The 15,060-nt window shown below is 40.9% G+C and overlaps 1 protein-coding gene across 1 annotated transcript; it reads left to right on the top strand.

Moving 5' to 3' along the window:
• Window positions 1-2,098: 2,098 nt before the first annotated feature.
• Window positions 2,099-14,163, top strand: arcn1b (archain 1b). The gene is made up of 10 exons (XM_033631761.2): window positions 2,099-2,266; window positions 3,539-3,802; window positions 6,876-7,055; window positions 7,206-7,411; window positions 7,608-7,769; window positions 8,101-8,266; window positions 9,283-9,430; window positions 9,587-9,695; window positions 10,926-11,130; window positions 12,442-14,163. Exons 1-10 carry the CDS (start codon window positions 2,264-2,266, stop codon window positions 12,529-12,531), a joined length of 1,533 nt encoding a protein of 510 aa, XP_033487652.1. The 5' UTR covers window positions 2,099-2,263; the 3' UTR covers window positions 12,532-14,163.
• Window positions 14,164-15,060: the final 897 nt, after the last annotated feature.

The raw sequence follows: 15,060 nt of genomic DNA, 5'->3' as shown, positions 1-15,060 counted from the left end.
CAGAGTGAGGGGGCTGCCTTGGACAGGCGTCCCGAGCAGCTGGGGGTTAAGCGCCTTGCTCAAGGCAGTGCCCAGGGGACAAACTTGCACCTCTCCAGCTACCAGTCCAGCTCCGTACAAGACCTTGAACCGGCAACCCTCTGGTCCCCAAGCCAAGGCTGAAATGGCATGTGTGGTACTTTCAGATTAAACTGAGATCTACAAAGATGTTTCATGCTGTCTTTAAACAAAATCACCTGTCCCCAGGTTTGCATAGTTTAAGTTAATACATTATTCTGGGAATCTGCAACATATAAGCACAAACTGAAAAATGTAATAAAGGTCTTATGACTAGATTTCCACACATGGATCCTCTTCAAGACATGGCTTCAAGCTCAAGCAGCATAGGGCCTAACTCATGTCAGCTGATACTGTGCTTTACTGGTGCATAAACTTCATGATTACAGGTGTCAAAAAATAACTTAAAATTAAAGGGATAGTTTGGATTTTTTGAAGTCAGGTTGCATGAGGTACTCATCGAAGGTCAGTGTATTACATACAGTAGATGTCAGCTGGCACACCCCCAGGAGCAGGCAGGAGTCTGACAGAGAAGCTAAACAATATACTGAAGTGGAGGGGTCAGCAACAAAACATATTTAAGCCACTTAAAAGAAATCACTATCACCTTAAGTGTGTGTTATATTGAGAGTTTTTACTTAATGTCAGATGGCCTGTTTTGACAGGAAAGCCGTTAATGGTTTCAGTTCCCCGTCTATCTCTCGTCAAAACCAGACTCCATTGAGAAAAACAGTAATTTTAGCATGTTGAACACAGGAGCTGTTGGTCTGCGGCTGCTTTGATCAGTTAGTTTGTGTTACTGTGTGACTTTGGTGACTTTGAGTTTGATATTGCAGACAAATTTGACCAATTTTAGCAACAGTAACAAACTAAGACACTTTAAATTTGGAAATATTTGTTTGAGGACATTGGGATTTGATTGTTGCAGCATTTCACACAGGCCAATTAGGTGTTGCAAACTGTTCCTACAGACAAAAAGGACATTCATAGCTTGGAGTGAGGAGCCAGGGAAATACATACAGAATCACAGAATGAACAAATCACAGTTTAGTTTTCAGGCATTGAAATGAACAGTTATGAACAGTTTTAGACTTGAACAATGACTTCTGACCTATAGAGTTACAAAACACGGAACAAATGTATTGTTTGTAATTTTGTTCTTGCACAACAATGTTCGGGCATTGAATCTTTAGACTTTATTATACACTTGAAATAAAATAAACCCAATGTGCCCACATGAAGACATAATTTAGTTCAAAACTACTTTCTTTTCTTAGTTTTTTTATACTTATCAGATCCTACTAATCCCAAATAACTAGGAGAAATAACAAAATGCATGGCAAGCAAAAGCTCTGGTCTCAGGAGGATATTACAGTGTAATCTGTCTGTATGGACTGCCTACAGTATTAATGTTTTAGCCTCTTTACATCGGCTCCCTGTTTGTTTAAGGATTGACTTTAAAATCTCATTGATTACTTTTAAGGCTCTTCATGGACCTGTTAGTCCCTTAGGAACCTCTGCGAGTTTGAGATCCTCGGGCAGAGGTCTTGTGCTTGTCCCAGAGTCCAGGCTGAGGACCAAAGGGGACAGAGCTTTTGCAACCATCTTGATTTTAGTTTTAACCTTCCTTATTTCATCTTTTACTAGACGACATTTTATCACGTTATTTCTTTTATTCTCCCTGTGTTTTAAATGTTTTTAGTTTTAGTGTACAGCACTTTGGAAGGTGCTTCATAAAAAAAAAAAAAGCTTCATTATTATTATTATTATTAAGGCCATGTAACCCAGCACTATAAGATAATCATAATAGTAACTATGTAGGTGTCTGTCATATTGCACATAATGGTGATACATTCTAATGATCACGATGATTTTAGTTTTAATAACTTCCACAGCCCTGTTCACCATCACCTGATAATGTCAACAGGAGTAGTACACGCCTGTGGAAGTGGTGCGAGTAACATATTTATGCAACAGAGCCAACATTTTGGGGCCCACGTCACTGGTTTCCACAGTGGGCAGTTCTATCGCTACTTCCGGTGGAGACGTGGCTCTGTACTGCTGCCATATTGACGCTAGCTAGCTAACAATCACACAACTTGAAGACAGCTGTACACTCGCACCTTGCTATTCCACAGTGACTAGAGATCACCAAATCAAGAAACACCAGAGACGGAAGATCGTCGTACCATAGAGAGAGACCAAAATGGTGAGTGACAGTCGAACAATCAAGTTATTTCCTTTGCTTTGATCGGGCCTAGCAATTATCATAACACTGGCTAACATGGCTAAAGCTAGCTACCAGCAAGCTAGGTCCTCCAAGAGCGAAATAATGGGAAAGTCAAACGTTGCTTTCCACTGGGCTGACAGCGCTGACCTTATGTTGAGTTGCTAAAATAAAGTAAATGACTTGTCGTTTTATTATTTCGAGTTAAACATCAGGTGAGTAGGCGGCTCTGAATGTGCAGACATTGCTGACGTTAACTAGCTTGACAAGCTAGCGCTAGCTCCTGTCATTAGCTGGATCCGAGCTAACGTTACCTGCTGTCATATTGTCTCCAACCAGGTAACACTGAATACTCTCCTTTAATAAACCATAGCCATGTATACATTTGTGTTATCATTATGACTGGGCAGCTGCTACAACACATATTCAGTACTGTCAACGTTAACCTCCATATCATGCAAGTTCAGGTCCATCGCAATCGATGTCTTTCATTTCTAACTTCAGCCATTGTCAACGTGGAATCAATACACTTCCTTCATTCATTCCCCAGACTGAAACAAAGAGTGCACTCATATTATGCCTATTTATATTAACATAAACTTACATTTTAATTAAGTTAATTTACTGGAAATGTATCGTACCTGTCCACACAGCCGTTGTCTCTAGTGTGTCACCAAACTCCATTCAGAATTTTGGTGATTCAAAGTTAGTTTAGCTCTTCAGCAGACATACACACATCGTAAACACGACTTAGTGTCTTCAGATCCATCACTTCACACCATTGTTAAATTCGGCATGCATGGCATCTCTGCAGCAGCAATTATTTTATGAAAATGTCAGGTTATATTTCAAGTGTCCAGCTACTCTTACAGTCTTCTTCCACCAACACTCAACACAGTAGGTTGTCTTAAGAAGTGCAAACCAGCACTATAAGTTGTACTACTAGCTGAGTGGGTTATGTGAATGCTGAATCTACTACTCAGTTTTGTCTAACACTAAATACAGTGATGTTTAACTCTGCAGTACTTGCTCTTCCTAGGAAGATGCAAACATTAGTGCCAATTCTGGTTACTGCAGGTTGAAGTGAAGGGAACTGTCAGCATAATTTGTGCATTAAGTTCCTCCAGTACTATAACTCACTTTTGCCTTTCAGTAACATTTTCATGCTCAAACAAATTATGCATGTACACTGCGTTATTATATTAATAAAGCTCTGCAGGCATTGTAACAGTCAGGTTTTCTCCTCACCTCCAGGTGCTGTTGGCAGCGGCGGTGTGCACCAAGGCCGGCAAGGCCATTGTATCGCGGCAGTTTGTGGAAATGACCCGGACACGCATCGAGGGTCTTCTGGCTGCATTCCCTAAACTCATGAACACGGGCAAGCAGCACACCTTTGTGGAAACAGACAGTGTTCGCTATGTGTACCAGCCACTGGAGAAACTGTACATGGTCCTCATCACCACCAAGAACAGCAACATTCTGGAGGACTTGGAGACACTCAGACTCTTCTCCCGAGTGGTAAGGAAACATGGAGCTGACTTTATGTTTCTGTCTGTAAAATTAAATTACATCCATCATCTGTCTGATGTAAAGTCAACATTTTACACTGCAGTATAAGGGACTGGTAGTATCTTAAATGACTTCTCTGTAGCTGTAGGTCCATATGAGTTACTTCTAAATGAATCCAAATAACTGCATGTAGTAGATGTATACTTGAAACCTTTCAGCCTCTGTCACCAGCTTCTTGTCATCTCCTTTTGAGTCTTGAGTTTTTTTAACATGCACTGACAGTCGCAGTCTTCAGCATCTCTGTGTGTATCAACAGCCTGTCAATGAAGGATTGGGATTGTGGATATCCAACAGTATTTGAAGCTAAAAACAGAATGGATTACAGTCTGCTTCTTTGATAATCTAGTAGAAATTTATAGGTACAACCATTTATGAACATTTTATTATTTCCTGATCCTAATTTCAAATGTAGCTGTCATGCAGTGGCTGACAACCACAGATCACATTAAACTAAAGAAAAGCAAATGTACAAGTTTGAGGTAGAGCCATGTTCAGTGCTGGGCCTCGTTATTGCATTTCACAACTGTAAGTGATTTTGTATTGAATTAGGAAAATATTATTTGGGAAGTAAACAGAGAATTGGATGAGAAAAGCTAACTAATTGTTATATCTCTAGTAGGGATTCAAATCAATTAATTTATAAAGCCCACTATCACAAATCCCAATTTGCCTCACAGGGCTTTACAGCTTATAACATTCCTCTGTTCTCAGACCCTCACAGCGGATAAGGAAAAACTCCCCCAATAAAAAACACTTAACGGGTGGTAGAAACCTCAGGAAGAGCAACTAAGGAGGGATCCCTCTTCCAATAGATGTCGTACAGAACAGATCAACATATTGAACTCAGAGTAATCCATATGACAAAATGATTCATAGACAGAGAGAGAGACAGAGAGGGGGATGTGCATGATTAGTCGATTCAGTGTTGCTACCCTTACAAGTCGGTGAGAGAAATACTAGTTCAGGGTGTCTGCAGGTCCTTGAAAAGTCTTAAAATGTTTTAAATTCAATTGTATAACAATAAGGCCTTAAAAGTTGTTAAATAGTCTTCGATTTGAATTTGTGAGGTTGTAACTGCTGTAAACGTTTCATCTTATTTAATGTCTACCGCTTTTAGTGAAAATGAGTGAAGCCTTTCTGTGTAAAAGTCCACATTTCTAATGTTACAAATCTTCAATAAACTATAATACTGTCATTTTATTTTGTACTTGCACCTGTTGGCAAAATGTAGATTAACTTAACTCACTCTAATAACCATATTCCTACAAAACACCTACCCCTGCACAAGACCACATATGCTATACACTTGTTACCTGCAATGCTTAGATAAGTAAAACATGATTTGTCCAAAAATCTCTCCTAAATTTGGTTAAAAGGTGTCTTGAAAGGGTCTTAAAAAGCATGTAGACACCCTGTAGTTGGTTAAACTTATAATTTAAGTGATTTTTTTTTTGAGTGTACACATTTAAATGATATATTAACACATATTCTGAAGACTATCTTTTTAAACATAAGATAGGGTGTTTGCTATGTGGTTGCGTCATCACTAAAAATGATGTTGTAATAATCAGGCATGTTTCCTTAAGATTTATTTTCCTAAAGAATGTTGCTTTCAATTAAGGTTAATAGCTAACTTTTATTTTGTGAGCTGCTGTCATGACTTGTGGGATAATGTGCAATAAGGGATGCACGATAATATCGGTATCATACCAATAAACATGAACTACTAGAATCAGCCAACATGCTTTTTCTTATTTTAGACATTGAATGAATTTTACACACATTGAAAAGCACTGTATTTCATGTCTCCATCTGCTGGTGGGCCATCATGATAAGTGTATGCATGTATAATATGATGTTAATTCCACAACAGAGGAGACTTAATACTCATTAAAATAAGGTGGGGAAAAAATGGATTTTTTGGTATAGTTATTGGTTATCAGTCAAATGAGTTGTTGCATATCGGCAAAAAAAAATCCAATATTGTGCATCCCTAAAGTGCAGTGTTCATAGGGCACGGTGCAAAGTGCCACAACAGCATTTAAAACCTAATTTGATTATTTAAAAATGTGATAAATGATCTCAAATGGCTTTTACAGTATTTTTGAGACAGTGTTTAACTTTATAGACTGATTTGTTCCCTGAGTGTTTTCTTGGTTTTAGACCAGTCGACTAGTCTGAGTTTAAAGTTCTGTTTACACATCAGGGAAATTAGTCGTCAGGAACATCCCTAATCTCTGCATAGCATCAGATAAAACCGAGTTTCACTTCCTGTATAGCCTGGAGTATTTAGCTCGCTCAAAATAAATCAGTTCAAGTCAATCTGTTGGCTGACCATAATTCCATCATGTCAAAGATCATGTATCCACATCATGTATCCCCTTTATTTTCTGGTATATGTGAGTGCTGTCCAAGTAATCTGATACCCCTTGTAAGTTATTTCCCTTTTGTGTATCACATATAAACAGGAAGAAAATCTAAGTGGCATGCAGCATGTGTTTGGCTGTTTTGAGCGGTCAGCCACTAAAACTTTACATACACATACTATAGAGGAAATACCCGTGTGGAAATGGGGTCAGGGCACTTGCGTGATTCATGTCCTTTTCCTCAGTATGGAAGGACTTAAATTACAATCCAAAAGGGACATAAGATTGTAATTAAAATATAGATTACAGTGAGTAACCTAAAGTTATGTGATATAAGTAATGACTAGTTATGACTAGAGGTTTGAACATCAAGCTCTGTTATCAATACTGTGCAGACTTTAAACAGGTGAAAGGTGCATTTATGTCACAAAAATAATGAGAATGCTTAAAAAAAAATCGTTTACTCGTGTTTTTATTTGGGATCAGATCAGTGGAGTTGTCAGTCGTCGAGCTTTTAGCTCAGACTGTCTTGTAGAAATCATTTTTCTGTCACTTCTCTAAGGGTTCACATCTCTTACTCACCGCATGTGCCAAATGTTGGACTGCCTGCTGTGGTTCAGATGTCTGATATTCGTTTTTCTTCCCTGCCGTTCCAGATCCCAGAATACTGTCGTGTGCTTGAGGAGAGCGAAATATCAGAGCACTGTTTTGACCTGATCTTTGCCTTCGATGAGATCGTGGCGCTCGGCTACAGAGAGAACGTCAACCTGGCTCAGATTCGCACCTTCACAGAGATGGACTCCCATGAGGAGAAGGTTTTCCGTGCTGTCAGAGAGGTGAGATCACGCGCATTCTTCTGATCCCCATGGAGAAATCCAAGTCTGCTATTTTTTATCTCTCAACGCTGCAGTTTGCAAATGAATTACTGTATTTATCTCAGTGTTTCTGTCATTTAATTCAAAACAAACTTTAAATATTGTCTACAGACTCAGGAAAGAGAGGCCAAGGCAGAGATGAGAAGGAAGGCCAAGGAGCTGCAGCAGGCTAGGAGGGACGCTGAGCGCTCTGGGAAGAAGGTGCCAGCTTTTGGTGGTTTTGGCAGCGCCGGCATGACCAGCGTCTCCTCAGGGTCCATCATCACAGACACCATCGTCGAGCCTGAGAAGCCCAAGATCACACCAGCTCCAGTCAGGTACAAGAAATACATGTGTGAAATCCTTTTGGATCTGAACATATCTTTTTGCTGTCATATTATGTTGGAGGATGGTGCACGGGGACTTTTGTGGCCATTCATTGCAGTTGTTGTAATTGGAGGTGTTTAGAAGTTAATGTTCTTTTTAATGTTTGTAGATCACTGTTCAAAGAAGGTGATTTTTCTTTTCTTTCAGACCAAGTGGACCCAGTAAGGCTCTGAAACTGGGTGCTAAAGGGAAAGAGGTGGACAACTTTGTTGACAAGCTCAAGTCCGAGGGTGAAACCATCATGTCCACCACAGGAAAGAGGGGCTCAGATGTATCCAAAGTTCTACCACCACCAGTCAATGTGGAGAGGTACACACACACATCACAGTCTACATCACTGATTATTGTTTATCTGGGAGTTGTTAGTATTGATAAAGGCCTCAGTGCTGATTAAACTCAAACAGAACAGTGTACACTTGCATCCTACGTTTGTTTTCCTTCGTAATGTTCTGACCTCATCAGCTATTCTCTGCTTTTTCTTTTGATTTCAGTAAATTGAATTTTAATAATTGAATTTAATAATTAAAACACTTCCTGTACCACACTAAAAATGATATGGACTTGAGTGCAACATTAGCTGCTTTTAGTCGTCTGTCCTCTGTGGGGACTCACAGCATGATTGGATGTGTTTCCTCTCCAGTGTACATCTGCGTGTGGAGGAGAAGATCTCACTGACTTGCGGTCGTGACGGCGGCCTACAGAACATGGAGGTGCTGGGCATGGTGACGCTCCGAGTCACAGACGATAAGAACGGACGCATCCGCCTCGTCATCAACAATAATGACAACAAAGGGTTGCAGCTGCAGGTAGGTTGACTGCATATTAGAAACTTGCTGGAGACAGTGTTCTGTCATATGACGGTATAGCTTCTGTAAATTAGTCCTTTCGAGATTTCTCAGGGTTTTTGGGCCTGAAACGCCTGATTTCTCTGCAGCTTTTTGAAAAAATTGCAATGTGTTTAGGCATTTTTTGCAGTGAAATTGCATGGGCAAATGAAAACTGCAAAAATAGTTGCGATACTGTCTCGGAAACAGAACCTATTATTTTAAACATTCAGTGTTTTCCACAGAATCAGGATCAGAATCTATTTGTGATGGTGGGGGCGCTGGGCATCATGATCGCTGATGATTACCATCTCCGTGACCCGCTCTCCTCCTGCCCGGTTAGCAGGAGCTAGCACAGCAGCAGCTAACATCCAACACTGAACCATTAAATGGTCCCAACAAGCTCACTCTGACACAGACACTTGTCTCTGTTGTCAAGCCTGTTAACAACCGTTGGGTAATGTTAGCCGTTTGATGCTAACAGTTAGCCCTGTCACTGTGTGTGTGTGAGTCTGTCCCAGGCTCAGAGCTCCGGTCCTGCAGCTGTAGTCTCCTAATAAATAGAGAGAGAGAGAGAGTGGGGCGAGGAGGCACTAAAGGAATCAATACGCTGCACGCAGCTCTGCAATGAGATAAAATTTTACCTGTTTTAAATTTTAAAAGTCTGAAGAAATTCCCAGGGATTGGCTGAATTTGTGTTAATTATTATGGTTGCAGCATCGTAACATCCTGGAGGGGCTGGTAAATATATAAATAATGTTTTAATTAGATGATGAAGAGGCTACAACGTGAGATGTCACCTTTCATGCTTTTCACTCACGCAACAGAGATGAACAAAAGTGGAAGAAGGCAACTAAAATGTCACTAAAAAAACATCTCTTTAAAACCGTTGCCCTTTCATTTTCAGTATTTTAAATGACCTGAACTGTAATGTACACATGCATCACCCCGTGACTTATGACAGCTGTATTGACATTTGTATTTCTGTCTCTGCTCAGACACATCCCAATGTTGACAAGAAGATGTTCACAGCTGAGTCTGTGATTGGCCTGAAGAACCCAGAGAAGTCCTTCCCTCTCAACAATGATGTTGGTGTACTGAAGTGGAGACTACAGACCACAGACGAGTCCCTCATACCTCTAACCAGTAAGCACCAGTACATGTACCTCACCTGGAGCGAAGCCAGTTTGATATAATGCTGCTGTTCATGTGATAATGAGAGCATTGTGGTATATTGATATTCACTGTCACTTATCTGACTCTAATGTGACTGATAATATGAGTGTCTTGTTCCTTCCACAGTAAACTGCTGGCCTTCAGAGAGCGGTACTGGCTGTGATGTCAACATTGAATACGAGCTGCAGGAGGAGAGCCTCGAGCTCAACGACGTGGTCATCAGCATCCCTGTACCGTAAGTATATCCACTAAGTAACTTCATATTAACTGCATTATTGATGGACACAAGTGACCGCCCTCAGACCTGAGATCAACATAAATTAGTTTTAATTTGAAGTCACTCTTCAACATTATTAACAAACCTTCATGTCAGTCTGAACCTCGTAAAGGAAGTTGTCAGTTGTCAGTGTGTAGCTTCATCACGTAAACAGGGTGTGGCTGAAATTAGGTCCACTTAATAACAAAAGACACTTCCCTGGATAAATAAAGGTGAAAAGGTATTCTTTTGAACAGTTTAGGGCGGCAGTAGCTCAGTCCAGTACACATTGAAACTTTCAGTACGAGGCTTTCGGTTCATTGCACATTACAAACCGAATGATTTGTTAAACTATCCTGTTACATTTTGGAAGATAGAACATACAGCTTAAACTTTGTTAGATATGATGTTCTCAGTGCCACTGCGCTCAACAACCCCTGAGCGGAAGAATGAGCTGCTGCACAGCCACAGACTCTTAAGCAACCAAGCCAGTAGCACACACAGTCTATGGATGCAAAGCACAAACCCCCAACCCAGGGAGCGAGAGCTGCTATAGAGTCTCATTCAGCAGCTCACATTATCACAAAGCCACACCCACAGCAGTAAGCAGTAACTGCTGGTGGGCTGGGTAGCCAATTTAGCCAGAAAGACTGAAAGGTACGTTGGTGACGGCTATTTAGCTTGTCTTTATTCATGTATTTATTGGACTGAAAGAGCTCAGAGAGCTCAGGGGAAGTAGCAAACTCACTGCTGACACACAGTGAGCAAAAGAAACAACACTGATACTATGTGCTCTAATGTCAGTAGTAACATAGTTTTTATATAGTAGGACACAGAAATGGTTAAAAACAGTTGGACGGTCTAACTCCAGTTTAGTACCACACATTTCTGTCTTTTCACGTTTTCAACAAGTATATATGAACTTGTAATGTGATCAGAAAGAAATCACAGACTTTGCTTTACCCAAACTTTAATTAGCCCACTTCAACCAGACTGTAATTCCTGCTTTATATAAAAAAGCCCAAATCATGTTAGTTTTCATGCAATTAAAAATTTGGAAATCAATGAAATTTCTCTGGCAGTTGTATTTTTTTCCCCAGACTGAAAATTTACCAAACTATGACTCAGCTGTATCAAACAGAGCTATGAATTTTGTGAACCATTACACATTAGTATTGACATGTTTTCTGTTTTCCTGTTCCTGTGCAGGTCTGGTGTGGGAGCTCCTGTGATTGGTGATCTGGATGGAGAGTACAAACACGACAGCAGGCGAAACATTCTGGAGTGGTGCCTACCTGTCATCGATGCCAACAACAAGACCGGCAGCCTGGAGTTCAGCATCGCCGGACAGCCCAACGACTTTTTCCCCATCGCTGTGTCCTTTGTGTCCAAGCGCAATTACTGCGACATCCAGGTCGGTCACTGAAAACAAGCGTTTCCTGTCATGGTCTCTGTGTGTGATCGGAGTCCGGAGCCACTGAGTCCAGATCACATACGCTCTGTGGCCAGTTTATTAGGTACCATGTATTAGGTGCTTTATGAGACCAATCCATACAGACATGCCAAACTGAGTTTAAGATTGTTCAGAAACTGTCTACGTTGCATAGTTTGTCCACCAGAGAGCACCAACAAGTTGACTCACACTGTAAAATGTTAAGTCAGCATGTGTGTTGGTCACAAGAAATCTGAGGGATCCAAGTCAGGATTAACGACGGCAGTATCACTTAATTTTGCTTTTGATAGCCCAGCACACATTAGCCGCTGACTAACAGGTTCATTTTTAAGAAACAAAAGAACAAGTGCAACACGATGAGAAATAAAAGAGGCTTTTCCTTTTAGCTCAGCACTTCACTGACCTGGTGAACTTCAGCACGCTAAAAGTGCTATCCATGTAGAGGTGGTAAAATTTTAATGTTTTATGATGTAAATGTCTTGCCTTTGATTTTCTGTTGACATTGACAGTTAGCCGGCTAGCTGTTGGTCAGCTAAAGTTAGCCTTGGTCGCTCTGCACAGGGCACCTCCGGAATTGGGTGATAGCTAGCTAGTGGCAGCACTCACCCTCTTGTCTCCCCCCAGGTTGCGCTGCTTAGCTCCCAGATCTCCTGGACCTTGTTGTTTTCACATTTACGGCCGCTGTTTTTCGTTGAATTAGCTCCTAACTTTTAACAGCTATTTTTTAAATCTCCCACAGTAGATTTCATGCATAACATGTCGTCCAAATGTCACACCTGTCCTGCTGCCTGTCTGTTTTTTATACAGATACCATTTTGGCCCTGTTGCTACCTACCGTGGTGGCTCAAAGGCGAGACCACTGTGTCCACCATTACGTGATTGTACCTTAAATAAAGCACGATATTCCTGCCTTGAACAGGCAGCATGGCTGTTGGGTCAGGATAGCGTTAGAAGCAGTAATTGCTGAATGAGCAGTGCTGCTAGCTAACGTTAGACCCGGCTGGTGTGAAGTGCAAGTAGCAAAACCTATAGACCATCATGCGTAACTGGCCAAAAATGTTCTCAGCAGTTAATTGATTACTGGATAATTGTTGACATTGACTAGTCAAGATTGTGATTTCTAAATGTCGGGCTGAAGGCCGTGCTGAAGAAATGTTGTGGATAGACAGAACTGTATGAAGCGTAGCTGTGCAGGTGAAGGTCCCTCCAGACTGTGCTCAGTAATGTTCTGAAACATACTGTTAATTTCCTGTCTTTCTCTTTTTCTTTCAGGTTACCAAAGTGACTCACGTAGACGGCGACAGCTCTGTTAGATTCTCCTCAGAAACCTCCTTTGTTGTTGACAAATATGAAATCCTGTAAAAAATATTCAAAGAAAACGACAAAATCAAAAAAAAATCACCAACAAAAAAAGTCCAAATCTATGCTACAGAGAAAGATTGAAGATTTCTTGCCTGCCCACCCTGTATACTATTTCAGAGACTGTGTACATCGACAGGACTACGTCAGCCCTCTGGCAAAGCCTCTTCCTGTGGTGGAGCAGAGCAGCGGTGGTGTATTTATGTTTGTATGAGAGAGGATCATCTATATATAGAGTTAATTGAACAGGAAAAACCCAGACAAACACATTAAAGAAAACTACACTGATGCTGTTGTGTTCGCCAAGCAGAACTGTAAAGAGGACTTGGGACTAAGTAGAGGATGACTGCGGGGGTGCAGGAGAGGCCGGCGGCCATCTCCTCGTCGATCTATCAGTAAAACCCTGCCAGGAGGTAGAGAGGGGAGAACAGGGACCACTGAAGAGGCCGCTGTATCAGTCTCCACTAGAATGAGCGCTGCTAGTTTAGCATCCCTCCGAGCATCATGCGTCCTCCACCCTTTCTTCTTCTTCAGTCACATTACAGCGAATCATCGATAAAGCCGATCTTGAATGGGGTTCTTGCTTTCTTTCTTTTCAGATTTCCTTATCCATAATAACTGCAGAGTCGTAGCTGTCTCAGTCATTATAAGCCTGTCACTCTTTAATCGTAAAACTATTGTGATTTGCTCTCTTGATATCTCACTTCAGACAATTTGAGTTTTTCTTTTCGGAGTTTTTGTAGAGAGGTAACACTTCGCTGAAAAGCAGCATATGGCTCTGTGCTCAGTGTACTGTCTGTACTGTCTGCAGTCATCAGCAAAACTGTCCTTTTTATTTTTAACTGGTATTTTTTACTGTTTGCTGTATAATTTGTCATTGTTTACCACTAATCTGGATAATTGAAATTCGACCGTGACGAGCAGGACTTTGTAAGGAGCTCTCAGCTGCAGGGCAACTCACCCACCAGTAAATACGTTTGACTGTTGCATCTGTTGAATTTTCTTCTTATCATATTTTGTAACACCATTGCAGCCACTCCTCACTTTGTCCGAAAGAGACGCCATGTTTCACTCTGGTCCATTTACGTCCAACGATCAGCCCTCAGATATCGGAAGTACTTTGAACACGGCCCAGAAACAACATCCAAGCCCTTAATCCAACGTCCCACAAGGCGTTAGGGATCTGAGATGGTGGATGTGTGTTGGCATGATGGTGTAAATCCACACACACACACACACACACATACACACAGCAGGGATCAGAGACCACCAGCCTGATATACGACCCACTCCCCCTCACATCCAAGGTAAGCAGAGAGCCCACCAGAGCCCTGGCAGTAAACTCTGCTGTCCCCTGTTCATCCACCGAGTCATCCTTTACTTACATTCTCATAGTGCATCAACATTATTCAAGATATAACTTGTCTTTCATGTTATTGTTTTTTTTTTTTTTTTTTTTTTTTTCCCATTTGTACTCCCCAAATTTCAACTTAGCAATGGTTGTGTGGATGTGGGGTTGAAAATGACTAGATTGAGCATTTTTAACTAAATTACTGAAGGGGAATCTTAACATTCCAGTGTACAATTAGAAAAAAAGAATCTTTAATGGAATAAAATGTATTATTGAAAATGTCAGTCTGACTTGGGTCTTTGTGTCGGTGACTAGCTCGGCTTTATTAGCAGTGAAGAAATTTGAAGAGCGATTTAGTTTTATATTTCAATGGCATTTATTATTGTATTGATTACAATTAAATTGATTAAAAGTAGAATATTACATAAAACAGAGGCAGAGGTAGCCCATGACAGTGAGGCACGCAAATACATGCACAAATTTGGCACAAACATCCACTTGACCTGATTTGAATTTGGGGGTCAAAGGTCACTGTGACCTTGTCTGTCTCATTCATGTGAACGATATATGTCAAGAATGCCTTGAGGGAATTTTTTTCAAATGTGGCACAAACGTCAAAGATGAACTGATTTGATTTTGGTGGTTATAGGTCAAAGGCCGCTGTGACCGTGTGTTTGTCTCCCCCTCAGGAATGTGATATTCAAAACACGCCGTCAGGGAATCTCTTTCAAATTGGCACAAATGTCCAATTTGACTCAACGATGACCTGATTTGAATTTGGGGGTCATAGGGTAAAGGTCAAGGTCATTTTGTTGCCATCCATCTCGTTCTCGTGAACACAAAATTTCTACAACACCTTGAGGGAATTTTTTTCAAATGTAGCACAAACGTCCACTTGGACTCAAAGATGAACGGATTGGATTTTGGTGGTTATAGGTCAAAGGCTGCTGTGACCATGTGTTTGTCTCACTCAAGAACGTTATATTTAAAACACGCCATCAGGGAATCTCTTTCAAATTTGGCACAAATGTCCAATTTGACTCAACGATGACCTGATTTGAATTTGGGGGTCAGAGGGTAAAGGTCAAGGTCATTTTGTCGCCGTCTGTCTCATTCTCGTGAACACAATATTTCCAGAACACCTTGAGGGAATTTACTCAAATTTGGCACAAACCTCCAAT

The sequence above is a fragment of the Epinephelus lanceolatus genome, chromosome 4 (genome assembly GCF_041903045.1).
Source record: "Epinephelus lanceolatus isolate andai-2023 chromosome 4, ASM4190304v1, whole genome shotgun sequence".
Lineage (NCBI taxonomy): Eukaryota > Metazoa > Chordata > Actinopteri > Perciformes > Serranidae > Epinephelus > Epinephelus lanceolatus.
The sequence above is the reverse complement of the archived record's forward strand: the minus strand, read 5'-3'. Positions and strand labels throughout refer to the sequence as shown.